At 34.0% G+C, this 16,744-nt stretch overlaps 1 protein-coding gene across 1 annotated transcript in view; it reads right to left on the reverse strand.

The window, feature by feature from the left end:
• Positions 1-16,659, reverse strand: part of LOC144979043 (uncharacterized) — a 21,629-nt gene extending 4,970 nt beyond the window's left edge. The window contains exons 1-10 of the mRNA XM_078925659.1: positions 16,275-16,659; positions 15,468-15,758; positions 14,647-14,937; positions 14,053-14,349; positions 13,245-13,472; positions 12,424-12,714; positions 11,362-11,658; positions 10,673-10,750; positions 9,103-9,399; positions 3,203-3,511 (exon numbers count right to left, since the gene is read on the reverse strand). Of these exons, the coding sequence (XP_078781785.1) occupies positions 3,203-3,511; positions 9,103-9,399; positions 10,673-10,750; positions 11,362-11,658; positions 12,424-12,714; positions 13,245-13,472; positions 14,053-14,349; positions 14,647-14,937; positions 15,468-15,758; positions 16,275-16,659 (2,764 nt within the window). The remainder of the gene's footprint in view (positions 1-3,202; positions 3,512-9,102; positions 9,400-10,672; positions 10,751-11,361; positions 11,659-12,423; positions 12,715-13,244; positions 13,473-14,052; positions 14,350-14,646; positions 14,938-15,467; positions 15,759-16,274) is intronic.
• Positions 16,660-16,744: the final 85 nt, after the last annotated feature.

Raw genomic sequence — 16,744 nt, forward strand, 5'->3', positions numbered from 1 at the left:
CATCTCGTTTTTTCTCATTCCCGCTAATTGTATATCCTACACATTCTTTCCCGCGAACTCCCTCTCTCGTCTCCTAACATACCCGAACCATCTCTCCTCTTTATCGATGCATTCTTCACTTCAGTCAACATTTGAAGTCATTCATTTCTAACTTTATCTATTCTTGTTCAACAAAGTGACCATCTCAACATCCTCATTTCTCTCACCTCAACTGTCATGTTTTTTGTTGTTGTAGCTGCTATCTCTAATCCATACAATATTGCTGGTATTACAACAGATGTATAAAGTTTTTCCCTTCAGCTTTGCCGAAATTCGTTAGTCACACATAACTCCAGTTACCTTCCTCTAAATATTCCAGCCTACTTAGGATCTTCCTCTTTACCTCCATCTCATTTCCCCCACCTGTTTGTACAGTCGTTGTGGGAAAATGTGAATAAAGAGTCTTTTCCAAGGACTCAGCCTAGCAAAGCCAGGGTCGAACCTAAGAGTGTCATAAAACTTGACCATATAGCCGGACATTATATCAAAAATGACCGTTGTGAAGTAAAATGAGTTTAAATTTAGTGAAAATAATACGGATGGGAACAGAAGAGTGATGTCAAAATATGTTCCCAATCTCGTTGGAAGTGTAAAAAACCGTCCTTCTGATGAATGGATACATGTAGTGCGTCACTGATCTTCTGGTCTCAGGGTGATGGAATCTTTTCCTTTTAGCCTAAATATTCGTTGGTTATCATTAAAAATCACCCATCCTCCTTCTCTGCCTATACATCCACCATCATATGATTCAATATGTAACCTATGCATCGTTTATATACGCATTGTTCGAAGGACTGTTGACGCGTCCAATGAGTTTTGAGCCTGAAGAAAGGAATGTGTGACATCAGAACTTCTGCTTACCATTTGGAAAGTTTTAAAATATATATGTCAAAACTTACTGTCTTTGATAAAGTGATACTAAGCTTCTAGAAGATGTAGACTCTAAACTCTAAAATGAGTATAATAGTTGTTTTTAAAAGAACAAAATACCAAACCCCAACGTTTCGGGCTTAAAACCCTTCTTCACCAAAACCAAAAAGAAAACCCCAATAATATATGAATACGATAGGGATTGAATGCAGGATTTTATAGTATTGCCTAGCTTGCATATATTATATATTAATATAATATATATATATATATATATATATATATATATATATATATTCCAACACAATTGTGCTTCGATGCGCTTTAACTAAAATTTAATTCCTTCTTGTGCTATCACTGCTTTTTTCGATCAAGGCTCTCGAGTCCACTCTTCTCTGCATATTCTGCAACGTGTAGTTGATCCTATCTCTCCCCATTCATTTTCTTAAACCGCCACATATATATATTATAATTTATATATATTATATATATATTATATATATATATATATATTATTCCAAACATTGTGCTTCGATGCGCTTTAACTAAAATTTAATCCTTCTTGTGCTATCACTGCTTTTTTCGATCAAGGCTCTCGAGTCCACTCTTCTCTGCATATTCTGCAACGTGTAGTTGATCCTATCTCTCCCCATTCATTTTCTTAAACCGCCCAACATCTTCGAACTTTGACTACGATCTTGACTTTGATAATGTCTGTGCTATTCATTATCCCTCTGCCTTTATTTAACTCTATTCCAAACTGGGTTGATTTGATGACCAACCGGTAAGTGAGATCTTGTAATTCGTTATTACATCCTGCTATAACATCAATCTCCTCAACAAATCTGAGGCTATTGATAGTTATTCCACCAATTGAAATATTTGAAGGGAAATTGTGATTCATGATTTTCTCCAGGAATAAACTGAAAAGAACAGTAGAAATTAAACATCTACACCAATTTATGTTTGGAAGAACCGATCATTCTGGTTGTACATAAGAGCTGCATTGCTACAGCTTTTGTAAAGAGCCTTCATAAATTGTATCAGCCCCTCTTATATTCCAAATTGTGCTTAGTTGTGTGCCATAGTTTGTCAAGCCACATTCTATCAAAAGCCTTCCAAAAGTCAATAAAATAATGATATAGATCTCTTTGATATTGATATTCTCATACGATTCTACACTTTTGCCAGGTTTAACCCTTTCTTTACCAACTATAGGATAATCGTCACATTCATTACAATACAACCAACATTTTTCTTATTCAAATTTCTTTTGTACATCATGAAATTTAAAGACAATAAACAGAGTGTTGTGGAGCATGTTTTGCTAAAGAAACTTATTTCTCGCAAGAATTTTACTGCTATTATGTCTGAATGATAAAAAATATATTTTTGTGTTAGTTGGAGTTCATGCTTTGGGGACAATCCTGAAAATGACGGGTAAGGAGAGGGTTAAACCCGCTCTATTTGGTTTGAAGATGTTATTCTGCTTCATGTTTCTGAATGTCCAGTGCTGTCCACGGTTTCGACGTTGATGGGAGATGCTTTTTTCTTGGGAGGGGGGGGGGGGTTGAGGGGTGGGGCAGGCGGTCTTAAGAGATTTAGCTAATTTTGTTGGGCAATCTTTCGTCCCATAGATTTTTTTTTTTGACATAGCGTTGTCATGCTGCTGTCAGTGATTTTGTCACCTCTGTGATTTATGAATTCTGCTGAGGCGTTATCCAATCCTGCAGATTTAATATCTGAGATGTTGCAAATAGCTGTTTTTCAATTCTTCCCTTAATACTGGCAATGATGAAGTTTGCGTTGTTTGGATTTTGTTATAAATTTTATAAGTAACAGGATGATGTTGGTAGTGGTATAGATAACTGAAGCATTCTGTCCATCTATCAAGAATAGCAACGGTTTCTTTGAAAAGTTTCCCTTTGCTGCTGTCTTTAATAATTGTAAAAGTCGAGGTAGTGTGGTGGGTATTTCAATGCTCCAATGTGTTATATGCTTTCCGGTGACTTCCTTTAGTCATCTTGTTTTCAATGTCTTAGAATTATTCATTATTATGAATTCGAGATCCTTGGCATATGAAATTTCTTATGCCCTATTCTGAATCATGAATAATTGAAATTAACCGTGATGTTATTTATCTCAAAGCTGACAAATTCTGAGTGTTGCAAATTTCCCCTGAAAGCCGTCGTCAATTGTTGGATCTTTTATGGGATATTGCCTTAGACAAAGAAAAACTCAAGTTTGTTTTGTTTCTTTTCATAGCTATAATATAATTTCAAAATGATCTTACCATTCGTAATATTGAGAGAGAAGGCGTAATCCAAAGATCCATCCAATCCATTTCCAATAGACAACAAGTAAACGCCGATTTTGTAGGTATGCATCTTATTCATATTCAAAATCACGCAGCTGTGTATGGACATATTCCCAGGCTTTATCGTTACGTTGAAGTCGGCCACTCTCATTGCGATTCCGCTTTTACTCAGATTGAAGTTGCTGGGCTTCGGGTTGGAGTACACTAGGATGGGGATTTCAATATCGGATCCAATCGGAAATAAATGAATCGGGTTGATATCTTCATTCGCTAAGACAGGTTTTGCTGAAAATGACAAGAATGACACATTTCTTTATTAACTCAATTAGACACTAGAAACTCAATTATTTCTTCTCTTTTTTGTCTTTTTTAAAGTGTTGTTTCGATACTTTTCAAAACCTCTTCGGCTATGTGGTCTAGTGGTATGACTTTCACCTTCCGACCACAATGTTCAGGGTTGGAAAACCGCCCTGAGCAGGGCATAGTTGAGTCCCCAAGCATAAATGTTTTTTTTTCTCTCCATTTTTTGGTATTTAGAAATCTCTATTCTGTATTCCCATATAGATACAGAAATAAACTATACCGAACATTTAAAGTAAAATTTCAAAGTGAGACGTTCCAAGGTATTCATTCTGTGATTTGTGTACAGATAGGACGTGCCGAATGTTTCTCCGGCGTCAATCTGCTTTTTATAGCAATGTTTTTCATTGTGTTGTTCTATTTGTTTTGGTCGTTGTTGGCTGTGGCGTTGCGTCACACAGTCAGCTCAATAGCTAGTAAATTATAAGGATGGATTTAGGTAGTGTCGCCGTGAAAAAGAACAGTCAAGAATTGAAAGAAAAGAAGGGAAACAAACACGAGAATACAATGTGAGTTCACTAATTTAAATACAGTAGCTAACAAATTGCTTCGGATGAGAAAAGTACAGACAATGGACGTTCCGGGTACAAATCCTTCGTTAGCTAAAAGAACGTTGAAAACATAAAACAAAATGTAAGATTTGTAGCTGTGCTTTGCTGGGTGATTGAAGCATGACAGAAAAAATAATTTGGGGAAAAGAGAAGTATCCCTGTCTATGTCAACACAGGTTGCCAACATTGATTAAGGGGGGCAGGGTCACCAGGTAAAAGTGAAGAAGGCGAATGAAGAATTCCACAAAAATAGTATTTAATTTTATTGAGAATTTATTAAATGTTCTGTTACTTTTTGAATTTTAAAAATCCATCCAGTAGTTTCTTAGTTATTCAATATATTTTCACACCTAGTCTAGGGGTCAGCAAGCGAAAAAAAAAATAGAATTTTGACTTTCGTTTTGAGGTTAGGATTGATTGTTCGATATTCTAAAAGTACAATGACCGGTCATCTTCGCATTAGTTCTAATTTTGTCTTTTATAAACAAAGAGAGAAGTTCAAAGCGTCCTTTTTAAATAGCGTTCTTCAAGAATACTGTGTTTTGAAGCCGGTTTCTGATCAAAAATCTTTTTATTATGAATTCCAAGAAAAATTCTGAAGTCGATTTGAGTTTAAATCGTTCTCGCAGTGGTTTCAGACCAAGGAAACGTAAATTTCATGGTAATCGGTTTACAAATAATAAGGAAAAGGGTGCTATTAGTGTTAGTGGTGATAGTAGTGTAATTGATCAGAGTGATAGAGCTGTTTTGGAATGTGCTATGAGGGTTATGTGTAGTCAATCAATTGTGTTTTGGAAAACAGCCTGCCACGCCCAATTCTCGAAGTGAAGTAAAATTGTGCAATGCGTATGATGTGATGGATGATGTGATAACATAATAATAATAATAATAATAATAATAATAATAATAATAATAATAATAATAATAATAATAATATAATAATAATAATAATAATAATAATAATAATAATAATAATAATAATAATAATAATAATAATAATAATAATAATAATAATAATAATAATAATAATAATACTTTATTGCATACCAAAAAGGAAATTTTTTGTACAGACGTGTTATAATTTACACAATAAGATAAAAATACAATGGAAATAGGGTGTATATATATAAAAAAAGGAGCAGCTCTACAACCAGAGCTGCGCTTTATAATATGAATAATATCAACACTGTAAAATAGTTAAAACTGTCACTATAAATTGAAAATTGAAAAGATTGCAAAACAAATAAATTAATAAATTAATATTTATATTTTTAAAAAGTAAAAATGAGAAATAATTATATAAAATGATTATTGCTTGTTGTTATAAAGCCTAATACTGGACGGCAGAAAAGATTTTCGGTGTCTCTCTGTTTTCGTTGAAATAGAGAAAGGGCGACCACTTCTTTCTGACATAAAAATTGATGGTCTTAGTGGATGATACTGGTCATTTAATATTTTAGTTATTTTATTTATACAAAATTTCTCGTATAAAAGATCTACATCGTCAACATCATTTATATAGCGTTTAATGGATTTTTTAATATTTGAATTTATTTTGTTCCTTTCCACTGCTAAGCAATTGCCTCCCCAAGCTGTTATACAAAATGACAAAACACTTTCGATTACTGCTCTATAAAATAATGTGCAGAGGGTTTTATCTATTCTAAACTGAGAGAGTTTTGATAAAAAATATGTACGTCTGCACATCTTATGCCTAATTATTTTCAAGTGTTCATCCCACTTGAGCCTGTCATCAATCGTTTCACCAAGGTATTTGTAGTGAGGAACTCGCTGGACGAATTGGTCCTTTAATTTTAACGGTTCTATCGGTTCCTTCACTCTCCTAAAGTCAATCACTAGCTCCTTTGTCTTGCTTATGTTAAGCTCTAGGTGGTGGGCATCACACCAAGACACAAATCTATCAATTTCTTGCCTATAAGCCACTTCGTTGCCATTTGTTATGAGGCCTTGAAGAGCGGTGTCATCTGCAAACTTTATTAAAGGTACACTCAGGTTTTGACTTCTACAGTCATTCGTGTATATTGTGAATAATACAGGGGACAATACACAACCTTGAGGAGCACCCGTATTTGTAGCTATACAGGAAGATTTGTTTTGTCCTAATTGAACATATTGTGCTCTCTCCGTAAGAAATTCGAGCACCCAAGCATTTATATACTTGTTTAAATTCAGACTAGTCAATTTTTGAACAACCAACTGAGGTTGCATTGTATTGAACGCTGAAGAAAAATCTGCAAAAAGCAATCTGCAATAGCTCCTAGCGTGATCTAGATGCCTGTAGATGTTGTTTGTAAACAGCAAAATGGCATTCTCTACGCCACGTCCTGGTTTGTAAGCAAATTGATGACTATCACTCAATGGCATAAACTGATTCCTAATTTTAACAAGAACAAGTTTTTTCTAAAGATTTCATGACTATTGAAGTCAGCGCAACAGGTCTGAGATCGTTCATAGTTTCAGGTTTTTCTTTTTTTTTTGGAACAGGAATAATTTTTGAAGTTTTCCAAATTTCAGGGATCGAAACGCATTGGAGGGACCAGTTAAAAATATGTGTATAAATGGGGGAAAGCTGATGAGCACATTCTTTTAATAGTTTTCCTTTCAATCCATCCGGCCCAGCAGCCTTCCTCTCGTTTAGTTTCGAAAATACGAATCTCGTTTCCTCTTCACTGACCTCAATAGTCATTTCATCTTCCAAAGCCCTGTCTAATTTATTTTTTTTCATTTTCAATATCAAATTTGTTTGCTGTGTCGAAACGTGAATAAAATTTATTTAAAGTTTCAATTTCGATATCTTCTGATATAATCGTGGGCTTTGGATTATAGTTAACAGCCCCCGCCACGTGTCCCGTATATCCCCAGAAGAAAAGCATTTTTCAATTTTATTTTTGTACTTGTCTCTACAACTAGATATTACTCTCTTTATCTCTTTTTTGTTTTGTTTTCAGATCTTTTTTGTTTCCACTAGTATAGAGAGTTTTCTTTTGGTTCAATAAAAGTTTTAGATCTTTTGTTATCCAAGGCTTGTTGTTAGGATAATATTTTATTTCTTTTTTACAAGACACTAGCTGTTCACAGAATTTTAAATACTCACTCACACAGTCATTTAGCTCATCCACACTATCACATGATTCGATAAAAACATTCCAGTCAGTGCATTCAAAACAACCACGCAAATCTTCACACACACTTCTTTTCCAGATCTGTACACTTTTCTTGACTGGTTTTACACGTTTAAAAACAGGGCGGTAGGTGGGGAGTAGCAAGAGCATGCAGTGGTCAGATAAACCTAATGGGGCACGGGGTAAACATTTATAACTATTTTTAATATTACACAGGAATAAATCTAATGTTTTTTTGTCCCTTGTCTCGCAGTCCACGTATTGATGAAATCCCGGGAGAGTAAAATCGTTACATTGGTTAAAATCGCCAGTGACCATCAATACCTCATCGGGTGACTTAATTTGAATGTCCTGTATTTCTTTCCTCAAAATATTTTTCGCTGTGGTGTTGTCTGATGATGGTGGAATGTAGACGTTGATGATGATGACATAAGTATATTCCCGGGGTAGATAATATGGTCGTGACGAAACAGTAATAAATTCAATATAGTCGTCACAATACATTTTCTTTATATGACAGTTATTGGGGTGGCACCATTTGTTGTTACTATATGTGCACACCCCACCCCCAGTTCGTTTATTTACATTAGTCCGATCTTAGTCTTGTAAAATAACGACATGTTATATCAAGTTGTAGAGGAACATGAAAATGAGAGTGGGTTTAGAATTATTGATCTAAGCATTTTAAAAGAACAAATTTCTTCCAGACCTGTGTGTAATGGGTGTTATAGTAAATTGAACTGAAAGAAACTGAGCGTCGTGGATTAGGAAGTATGTTTTTTTTTTGATCCCACAAATTGCCCTTCTAAGCTCCATTTTCATCAGATCTGGTAGCCTTACTGTTCATTCTGTGAATCGTAGAGCAGCTATCGAGATGCGTTACGTGGGTGGTGGGCATAGGGGAATTAAAGGATTTTGTGGTATGATGAATTTACCCCCTCCTGTTCAGAAGTCTAGTTTTAATAATAATAAAAGAGACTATTCATGAGGCTGTTGTGAAGTCTCAGGTTGAAAGTTGTCGTAAGGCAGGTGAAATTGAGTTTCAAATATCAGAAAAGGGCAACGAAGGGGAGATTTGAATGACATTGACGTAACAGTGGACGGGACGTACATGACTAGGGGGTTCTCGGCAAAGTGTGGACTATTAACCGCAATAGGTTGTGCGACAGGGAAAGTACTGGATACTTGTGTAAAATCAAAGGTATGTAAGTCATGCGATTGTTGGAAAGCTAAGCATGGGGAAGATTCGGAAGAGTTCGTAAGATGGAGAATAACGCATGAAAAGGATTGTACGTTGACGCATTTCGGTTCTTCTGGTTCCATACAGCCCGCTGTAGCAAAAGAAATTTTTTCACGCTCTGCGGAGAAGCGTCCGATTTATGGGTGATGGGGATACAAATAGTTTTAGAACGGTAGAATATTCTAAACCTTATGGGGAAACGACAGTTGAGAAGGTGGAATGTACTGGTCAAGTACAAAAAAGAATGGGTACCCTGCTTAGGAAGGTGAAAAATTCCATTTCTGAAAAAACAATGAGTGACGGAAAGAAAATAGGAGAGAAAGGTAGATTGACAGATATTCATATAAAAATCTTTATTTGGAAAGAGAAAAAGACACATAAACATGTGTACATTTTACACATATACTATGTCCTAATCAATTTAAAAAAAAAAATGAATGTGGTTAAATTATGTCAATCTGATATGTCGGAATGAACTACATGAAGACATTCTAATCGCACAGTGTGCTTCATAGAGATAATACGGTAGATGTGGTATTCCTATCTCTTTATTCAATAATAAAGAAAGCAATAATGACTTACTTTTAAGAATTGTCGTCATTGACGATTTTAAGTCTGTTCCATTTTTCAGTCTCAGCGTACACACACATTTCCCTCCGTGCATAGCAATGTTCATGATAAAAATTATAGATGTTTTCTTTTGACTTGTTTTAGTGTATCTCGGTCCGTCTCCGGAACAGACAAGTTTGGCTTCAGAGACATCGTCCGGAGATTCGTGTGTAAAACACTTGATGTTGACAGATTCTCTATTAATAATTGGCAAATGTCTTTTATTCTCTATCTTTTTATTGTTTACAACCAACACTGGAATGGCTGGAACTGGTGATTGAAATTGGATCAAAAAGATGTCAATATTGCAATGTCTCGGAATGAACTACATGGAGGAAATTAGATTTAAAATTACATTTTCTCAACTTAGAATTAAAGTAATTATGATTGAGAAACAAAACGTATTTTCCTCCATGAATATATTAATATTTATCAAATGTCATGAGCTATGATTAAATTTACTTTTGAGAGTTGGGTTATCCCAATTAAAATGGCAAACTATTGAAATATAATAATTATCTTTGATTAAATTTGGAGGTTTAGATTCCGTGACATTTTGTGTTTGCCTCATAACCTTCAGGTGCAACGAAGACTCAAGATATTTATTAAGTTAAAACCAAAACAACTTTCTAGTTTTTATTCTATTTTCTATCTCTTCATTGTATATCCAATGATAAATAGTAAGGAGACTTACTTTTAAGCGGTCCTGTTTTATATAATTCTATTATTGTATTGTTTCCTATTCGTGGATGTCACGAGAAAGGATGAATGGATAAGTAGGGTTGTATCGTTTTTATTTTTGATTTACATGTTATTTAGTTTCAGTAATAAATGTGTCGTTTTCGTAAACCTCAATGTCCATTAATTTTATCATTACAATTTTCTGCCCTTAAAGTACTAATTCTATCCTTCCTTCTATTCTCTCAGATCTTCCTCTCTTGGGAAACATATCAACAAGTTCTCTGTTATTCACCTAGTCTTTTCCCTTTCTTTTCTTTTGTTGAGGTTTCGGGTTATTTGGCTCTATCGACACTTTGAGAGCCCTAAATCGTCACACGATTGAGAAAGAAACATACTTTCCTCTATGATTAATTGGAGTTTTGAATGTTGGATTGACCAAAAAAGCAAAATATTGAAGTAAAACTATTGTTTTTGATTAATTTGGAGATTAAAATTTCCTGATTTTCTGTATTTGCCTCATGACCTCTAGGATCAACAAAGACTCAAGATATTTACTATGTTGAAACAGCTTTTTGAGTTGTTTTTTTTTTTTCTATTTTCTATTTCTATTTTTATATCCAATTATAAAAGAATCAAAGTAACTTAATTTCTCTATTTAGAATTGGCAGCTGTCTTTCATTTTCTATCTTTTTATTGTTTACCACCGAGGCTGGAGAGGCTGGAACTGGCGATTGAAAACGGTGATAAAAATATCAATATTGCAATGCGTCCGCAAAAAAATTACATGAAGAAATTTACATTAAAAAAACATATTTTTGTCAATTTGAAAATTAAGTCATTATGATTGAGAAAAAAAACATACTTTCTCTATTTGGAATTGGCAAAAGTATTTCATTATCTATCATTTTATCATTTACGACCAAGACTGGAAACGCTGGATCTGGTGATTGAAAAGAGATGAATTAATAGATTTCAATGTGGGAGTATATCGGAATAAATAAATGACGTGAAGAAAAGTTAATTAAGAATCATATTTTATCTCAATTTAAAATTAAGTCATTATGGTTAAGAAACAAAACTTTCCTTAATAAAGGTAATTGGATGTTCTCAAATTTTCTGAGTTATTATTTTGCTCATTAGTTATACCCAAATAAAATGGGATAATATCAAAATAAATAATTGTTTTTGATTAATTTTTGATGGTGATGTTCTGTGTTGAACTAAAGACCTCCAGAAGTCACTAGAACTCAAAATATTTACTATGTTTGAAACCCCTTTTATGATTTTATTCTCTTTTGCCTTCTGTTGCTTCTCTTTCTCACTCTGCTAGTAGAAAAAATAATTGACATACGATTAATTTCTATACATTGGCATTAAATTGCATACATTTATATAATAAAAAATTCCAAACCATAATAAACATCTCCACATCTTTATATTACATCCTAAAAGATCATTAATGATTATCAATTTTCATAAGAAATCTAATGTAGCATTGTTGGTTAATTTTATCTTGGATACAAAAGTGATTAGAATACGTTCCGTACTTACTTTGTAGAACAATCCTTAAATGTGATATCAGCTCATTTCCATTGCTTAGTATCAGACTGCACACACATGTTCCCTCGTGCTTTTTCAGCTCCATAACAAAAGTCAAGATCGTCAAGATTTGACCAGTTATAGAATGTTCCTCTCCATCCCAGTTACAGACAAGTTTGGTTTCAGAGACATCAAACGGAGATCCAGGTGAAAAGCACTTGATCTTGACAGATTCTCCGTTCATAATGGACACATCTTTGGCGTTTTCTACAGTTTTATCATTGACGGCCAAAATAGGAAAGGCTGGAACTGTGAAAGGATATTGTTGGAAAAGTGAACTGAACGACTGTACTTCCTGTAGTCTATTTACTACAAAAGTAGTAAGAAATGCGATCTTTCTCTATAAGAACATGACTGTTAAACGGGTTACCATCCCCCCTTCTCTTTTGTCATGTTTTTTAGTATTACGTTTTGTACAGCAAGTATTCAACGTTAGAGACAGATATTGAATAATTTGAATTGTAGAGGCCTGCGCCACGATGCATATTGAAGATAGTCAAAACACGCTGTGAGAGCGAAGAAGACAAGTGATATTTATGATTGTTAATGAGGTCAGTCAATACATCAAGTGATAAAAGACATTATTTTATTTGTCAAATTTCTCCTTTATAACTTTTATGACAGTTGAAGATTTGCTTAATGATTTAATTGTGTCTAAGAAACTCTATATAACGTTATATGGAATATGCATGTAGGGCTATTAAAATGCACTCTAAAATAGAAATATAAGAAAATGCCAATAGCATAAATATGTCCCATTATACAAATAACCGCATCAGATGAACAATATTATTAATTTATATAAAAATCTATATTTGAAAAGAGAAACAGGACACATGTATCCATTTCCTAATCCACTTTTTAAATATAAATGATGAACATTTGTCAATCTGATATGTCGGAATGATCGATGTGAAGAAAATCTAATCACGCGTTGTGCTTCTTAGCGATTATACGTTAGGTGTGTTATTCCTTTCTTTTTATTCATTAAGAAAGGCAACAATCATGACTTACTTTTAAGAATTGTCGCCATTGATGTTTTTAGCTCAGTTCCATTGTTAAGTTTCAGCATACACACACACTTCTCTCCCTCCATAGTCTTGTTCATGTTAAAAAGTATAGCTGTTGTGTTTTGACCAGCTTTGATGTAATTCTGTCCATTTCTTGCACATACAAGTTTAACTTCATAGACATCCTCGGTAGATCCACGAGTGGAACACTTGATGTTGACAGATTCTCTGTTTAGAATTGGCAAAAGTCTTTCATTCTCTATCTTTTTATCATTTACGACCAAGACTGGAAAGGCTAGAATTGGGGAGAGAAAAGAGATGAATTAATAGATTTCAGTATGGAAATATGTCGGAATAAAGTACATCCAGAAAATTTCATAAAAACACAATTATGTTTTGAGTATTAGGTTTAGACAAATAAAATGGCAAAATATCGAAATAAGATAATTGTTTTTAATTAGTTTTGGAAGTTAAAGTTGGGTGAAGTTCTGTGTTGACCTCAGGAACTCCAGAAGTCACTAAAACTCAAGATAATTACTATGTTTCAAAGACTTTTAAATTCTTATTCTCTTTTGTCTTCCAGTGATTCTCTTTATCACTCAACTAGTAGAGAAAATAATTGACATTCGATAAATTTCTATACATTGGCATTAAAATGTATACATTTTATTTAAAAAATGAAAAATATAATAAATAAATCTACATCTGTATATTACATCCTAAAAGATTATTAATGAGTATACAATTTCATAAGACATCTAATGTAGCATTGTTAGTTAATTTGAATATGGATACAAAAGTGATTTGATGACGGTCCGTACTTACTTTTTAGAACAATCCTTAAATATGATATCAGCTCAGTTCCATTGTTTAGTATCAGAGTGCACACACATGTTCCTTCGTGCTTCTTTGGGTCCATAACAAAAGACAAGATCGTCAAGAATTGACCGGTTTGGGAATGTTTCTGTCCACCCCAGTTGCAGTCAAGTTTGGCTTCAGAGACACCAATAGTAGATCCTCGTAAAAAAGCACTTGATGTTGACAGATTCTCCACTCAGAATGTATACTTTTTTGGCGTTTTCTACAGTTTTATCGTTGACGGCCAAAAGAGGAAAGGCTGCAATTGGAAAAGGATATTGTTAGAACGTCAACTCAACACCTGTACTTTATGCAGTCTATTAACTACAAATGTAGTACGAAATGTGATCATTCTCATTACGACCATGACAGTTCTAGGGGTTAACACCCCCCTCCCTCTCTCTTATCATGTTTTTGGAGGATTGCTTTCAGACTGCAATAATTTGAATACTAAAGTCATGCGCCACGATAAATACTGATGATAGAGAAAACACGCTGTGAGAGCTAAGTAGACAAGTGTTATGATTGTTAATAGAGGTCAGTCAATACAAGACAAGTGTTAGTTATGATTGTTAATAGAGACCAATATTTCAAGAGACAAAAGATATCATATTATTAACAATTTGCTTCATTGGACTTTTTATTGACAGATGAAGATTTTCTTAATGATTTAATTTTATCTAGTTAACTCAAACGGTGTGCTTCATGGCGATAATACGGTATTTGTGTCATTCCTATCTTTGTATTTAAAAGAGAGAAAACAGTCATGACTTACTTTTAAGAATTGTCATCATTGATGTTTTTAGGTCAGATCCATTGTGAAATCTCAGCGAACACACACACTTCCCTCCGTCCATAGTCGTGTTCATGTTAAAACGTACAGCTGTTGTGTTTTGGCCAGTTTTCAAGTACGTCAATCCGTCTCCGATACACACTAGTTTGGTTTCTGAGACCACGTTGGGAGATCCACGTGTGAAACACTTGATGTTGACAGATGCTTTATTTAAAATTTGAAAAGATTCCGCGTTCTCTATCTTTTTATCATTTACGGTCAATACTGGAGAGGCGGGAACTGGTGAGCAAAACGTGATTGAAAAATTGTCAATGTAGTAACACGAGACTGAGTCAAAATATAATTGGACAATCGCCTGCTGAGTCATTTTTATAAGACGTCATGCCTTGCATGATTTGATTGACACATATTATACTCTTTAAATCAAAGTTAAAATATATGAATCCTTTATTTTTTGACAAATTTGTTGCAACTTCAAACTGGCTAAACTCGAACGGTGTGCTTCATAGAGATAATGCGCTGGGTGTGTCATTCCTATATTTTTATATAATAAGAGAGAAAACAGTAATGACTTACTTTTAAGAATTGTCGTCATTGATGTTTTTAGGTCACTTCCATTGTTAAGTCTCAGCGAACACACACACATCCCTCCGTCCATAGTCGCGTTCATGTTAAAACGTATAGCTGTTGTGTTTTGACCAGTTTTCATGTAAGTCAATCCGTCTCCGATACACACCAATTTGTTTTCAGAGACATCGTCGGGAGATCCACGTGTCAAACACTTGATGTTGACAGATGCTCTATTTAGAATTGGCAAAAGTCTTTCATTCCCTATCTTTTTATCATTTACGACCAATACTGGAAAGGCTAGAATTGGAGAGAGAAAAGAGATGAATTAATAGATTTCAGTATGGAAATATGTCGAAATAAAGTACATCCAGAGAATTTCATTAAAACACAATTATGTTTTGAGTATTAGGTTTAGACAAATAAAATGGCAAAATATTGAAATAAGATAATTGTTTTTAATAAGTTTTGGAAGTTAAAGTTGGGTGAAGTTCTGTGTTGACCTCAGGAACTCCAGAAGTCACTAAAACTCAAGATAATTACTATGTTTCAAAGACTTTTGAATTCTTATTCTCTTTTGTCTTCTAGTGATTCTCTTTATCACTCGACTAGTAGAGAAACTAATTGACATTCGATAAATTTCTATACATTGGCATTAAAATGTATACATTTTATTTAAAAAATGAAAAATATAATAAATATATCTACATCTGTATATTACATCCTAAAAGATTATTAATGAGTATAAAATTTCATAAGACATCTAATGTAGCATTGTTAGTTAATTTGAATATGGATACAAAAGTGATTTGATGACGGTCCGTACTTACTTTTTAGAACAATCCTTAAATATGATATCAGCTCAGTTCCATTGTTTAGTATTAGAGTGCACACACATGTTCCTTCGTGCTTCTTTGGGTCCATAACAAAAGACAAGATCGTCAAGAATTGACCGGTTTGGGAATGTTTCTGTCCACCCCAGTTGCAGTCAAGTTTGGCTTCAGAGACAGCAATAGTAGACCCTCGTAAAGAGCACTTGATGTTGACAGATTCTCCACTCAGAATGTATACTTTTTTGGCGTTTTCTACAGTTTTATCGTTGACGGCCAAAAGAGGAAAGGCTGCAATTGGAAAAGGATATTGTTAGAACGTCAACTCAACACCTGTACTTTATGCAGTCTATTAACTACAAATGTAGTACGAAATGTGATCATTCTCATTACGACCATGACCGTTCTACGGGTTAACACCCCCCTCCCTCTCTCTTATCATGTTTTTGGAGGATTGCTTTCAGACTGCAATAATTTGAATACTAAAGTCATGCGCCACGATAAATACTGATGATAGAGAAAACACGCTGTGAGAGCTAAGTAGACAAGTGTTATGATTGTTAATAGAGGTCAGTCAATACAAGACAAGTGTTAGTTATGATTGTTAATAGAGACCAATATTTCAAGAGACAAAAGATATCATATTATTAACAATTTGCTTCATTGGACTTTTTTATGACAGATGAAGATTTTCTTAATGATTTAATTTTATCTAGTTAACTCAAACGGTGTGCTTCATGGCGATAATACGGTATTTGTGTCATTCCTATCTTTGTATTTAAAAGAGAGAAAACAGTCATGACTTACTTTTAAGAATTGTCATCATTGATGTTTTTAGGTCAGATCCATTGTGAAATCTCAGCGAACACACACACTTCCCTCCGTCCATAGTCGTGTTCATGTTAAAACGTACAGCTGTTGTGTTTTGGCCAGTTTTCAAGTACGTCAATCCGTCTCCGATACACACTAGTTTGGTTTCTGAGACCACGTTGGGAGATCCACGTGTGAAACACTTGATGTTGACAGATGCTTTATTTAAAATTTGAAAAGATTCCGCGTTCTCTATCTTTTTATCATTTACGGTCAATACTGGAGAGGCGGGAACTGGTGAGCAAAACGTGATTGAAAAATTGTCAATGTAGTAACACGAGACTGAGTCAAAATATAATTGGACAATCGCCTGCTGAGTCATTTTTATAAGACGTCATGCCTTGCATGATTTGATTGACACATATTATACTCTTTAAATCAAAGTTAAAATATATGAATCCTTTATT

The sequence above is a fragment of the Berghia stephanieae genome, chromosome 8 (genome assembly GCF_034508935.2).
Source record: "Berghia stephanieae isolate SIO BIC M18660-M18661 chromosome 8, UCSD_Bste_1.3, whole genome shotgun sequence".
Lineage (NCBI taxonomy): Eukaryota > Metazoa > Mollusca > Gastropoda > Nudibranchia > Aeolidiidae > Berghia > Berghia stephanieae.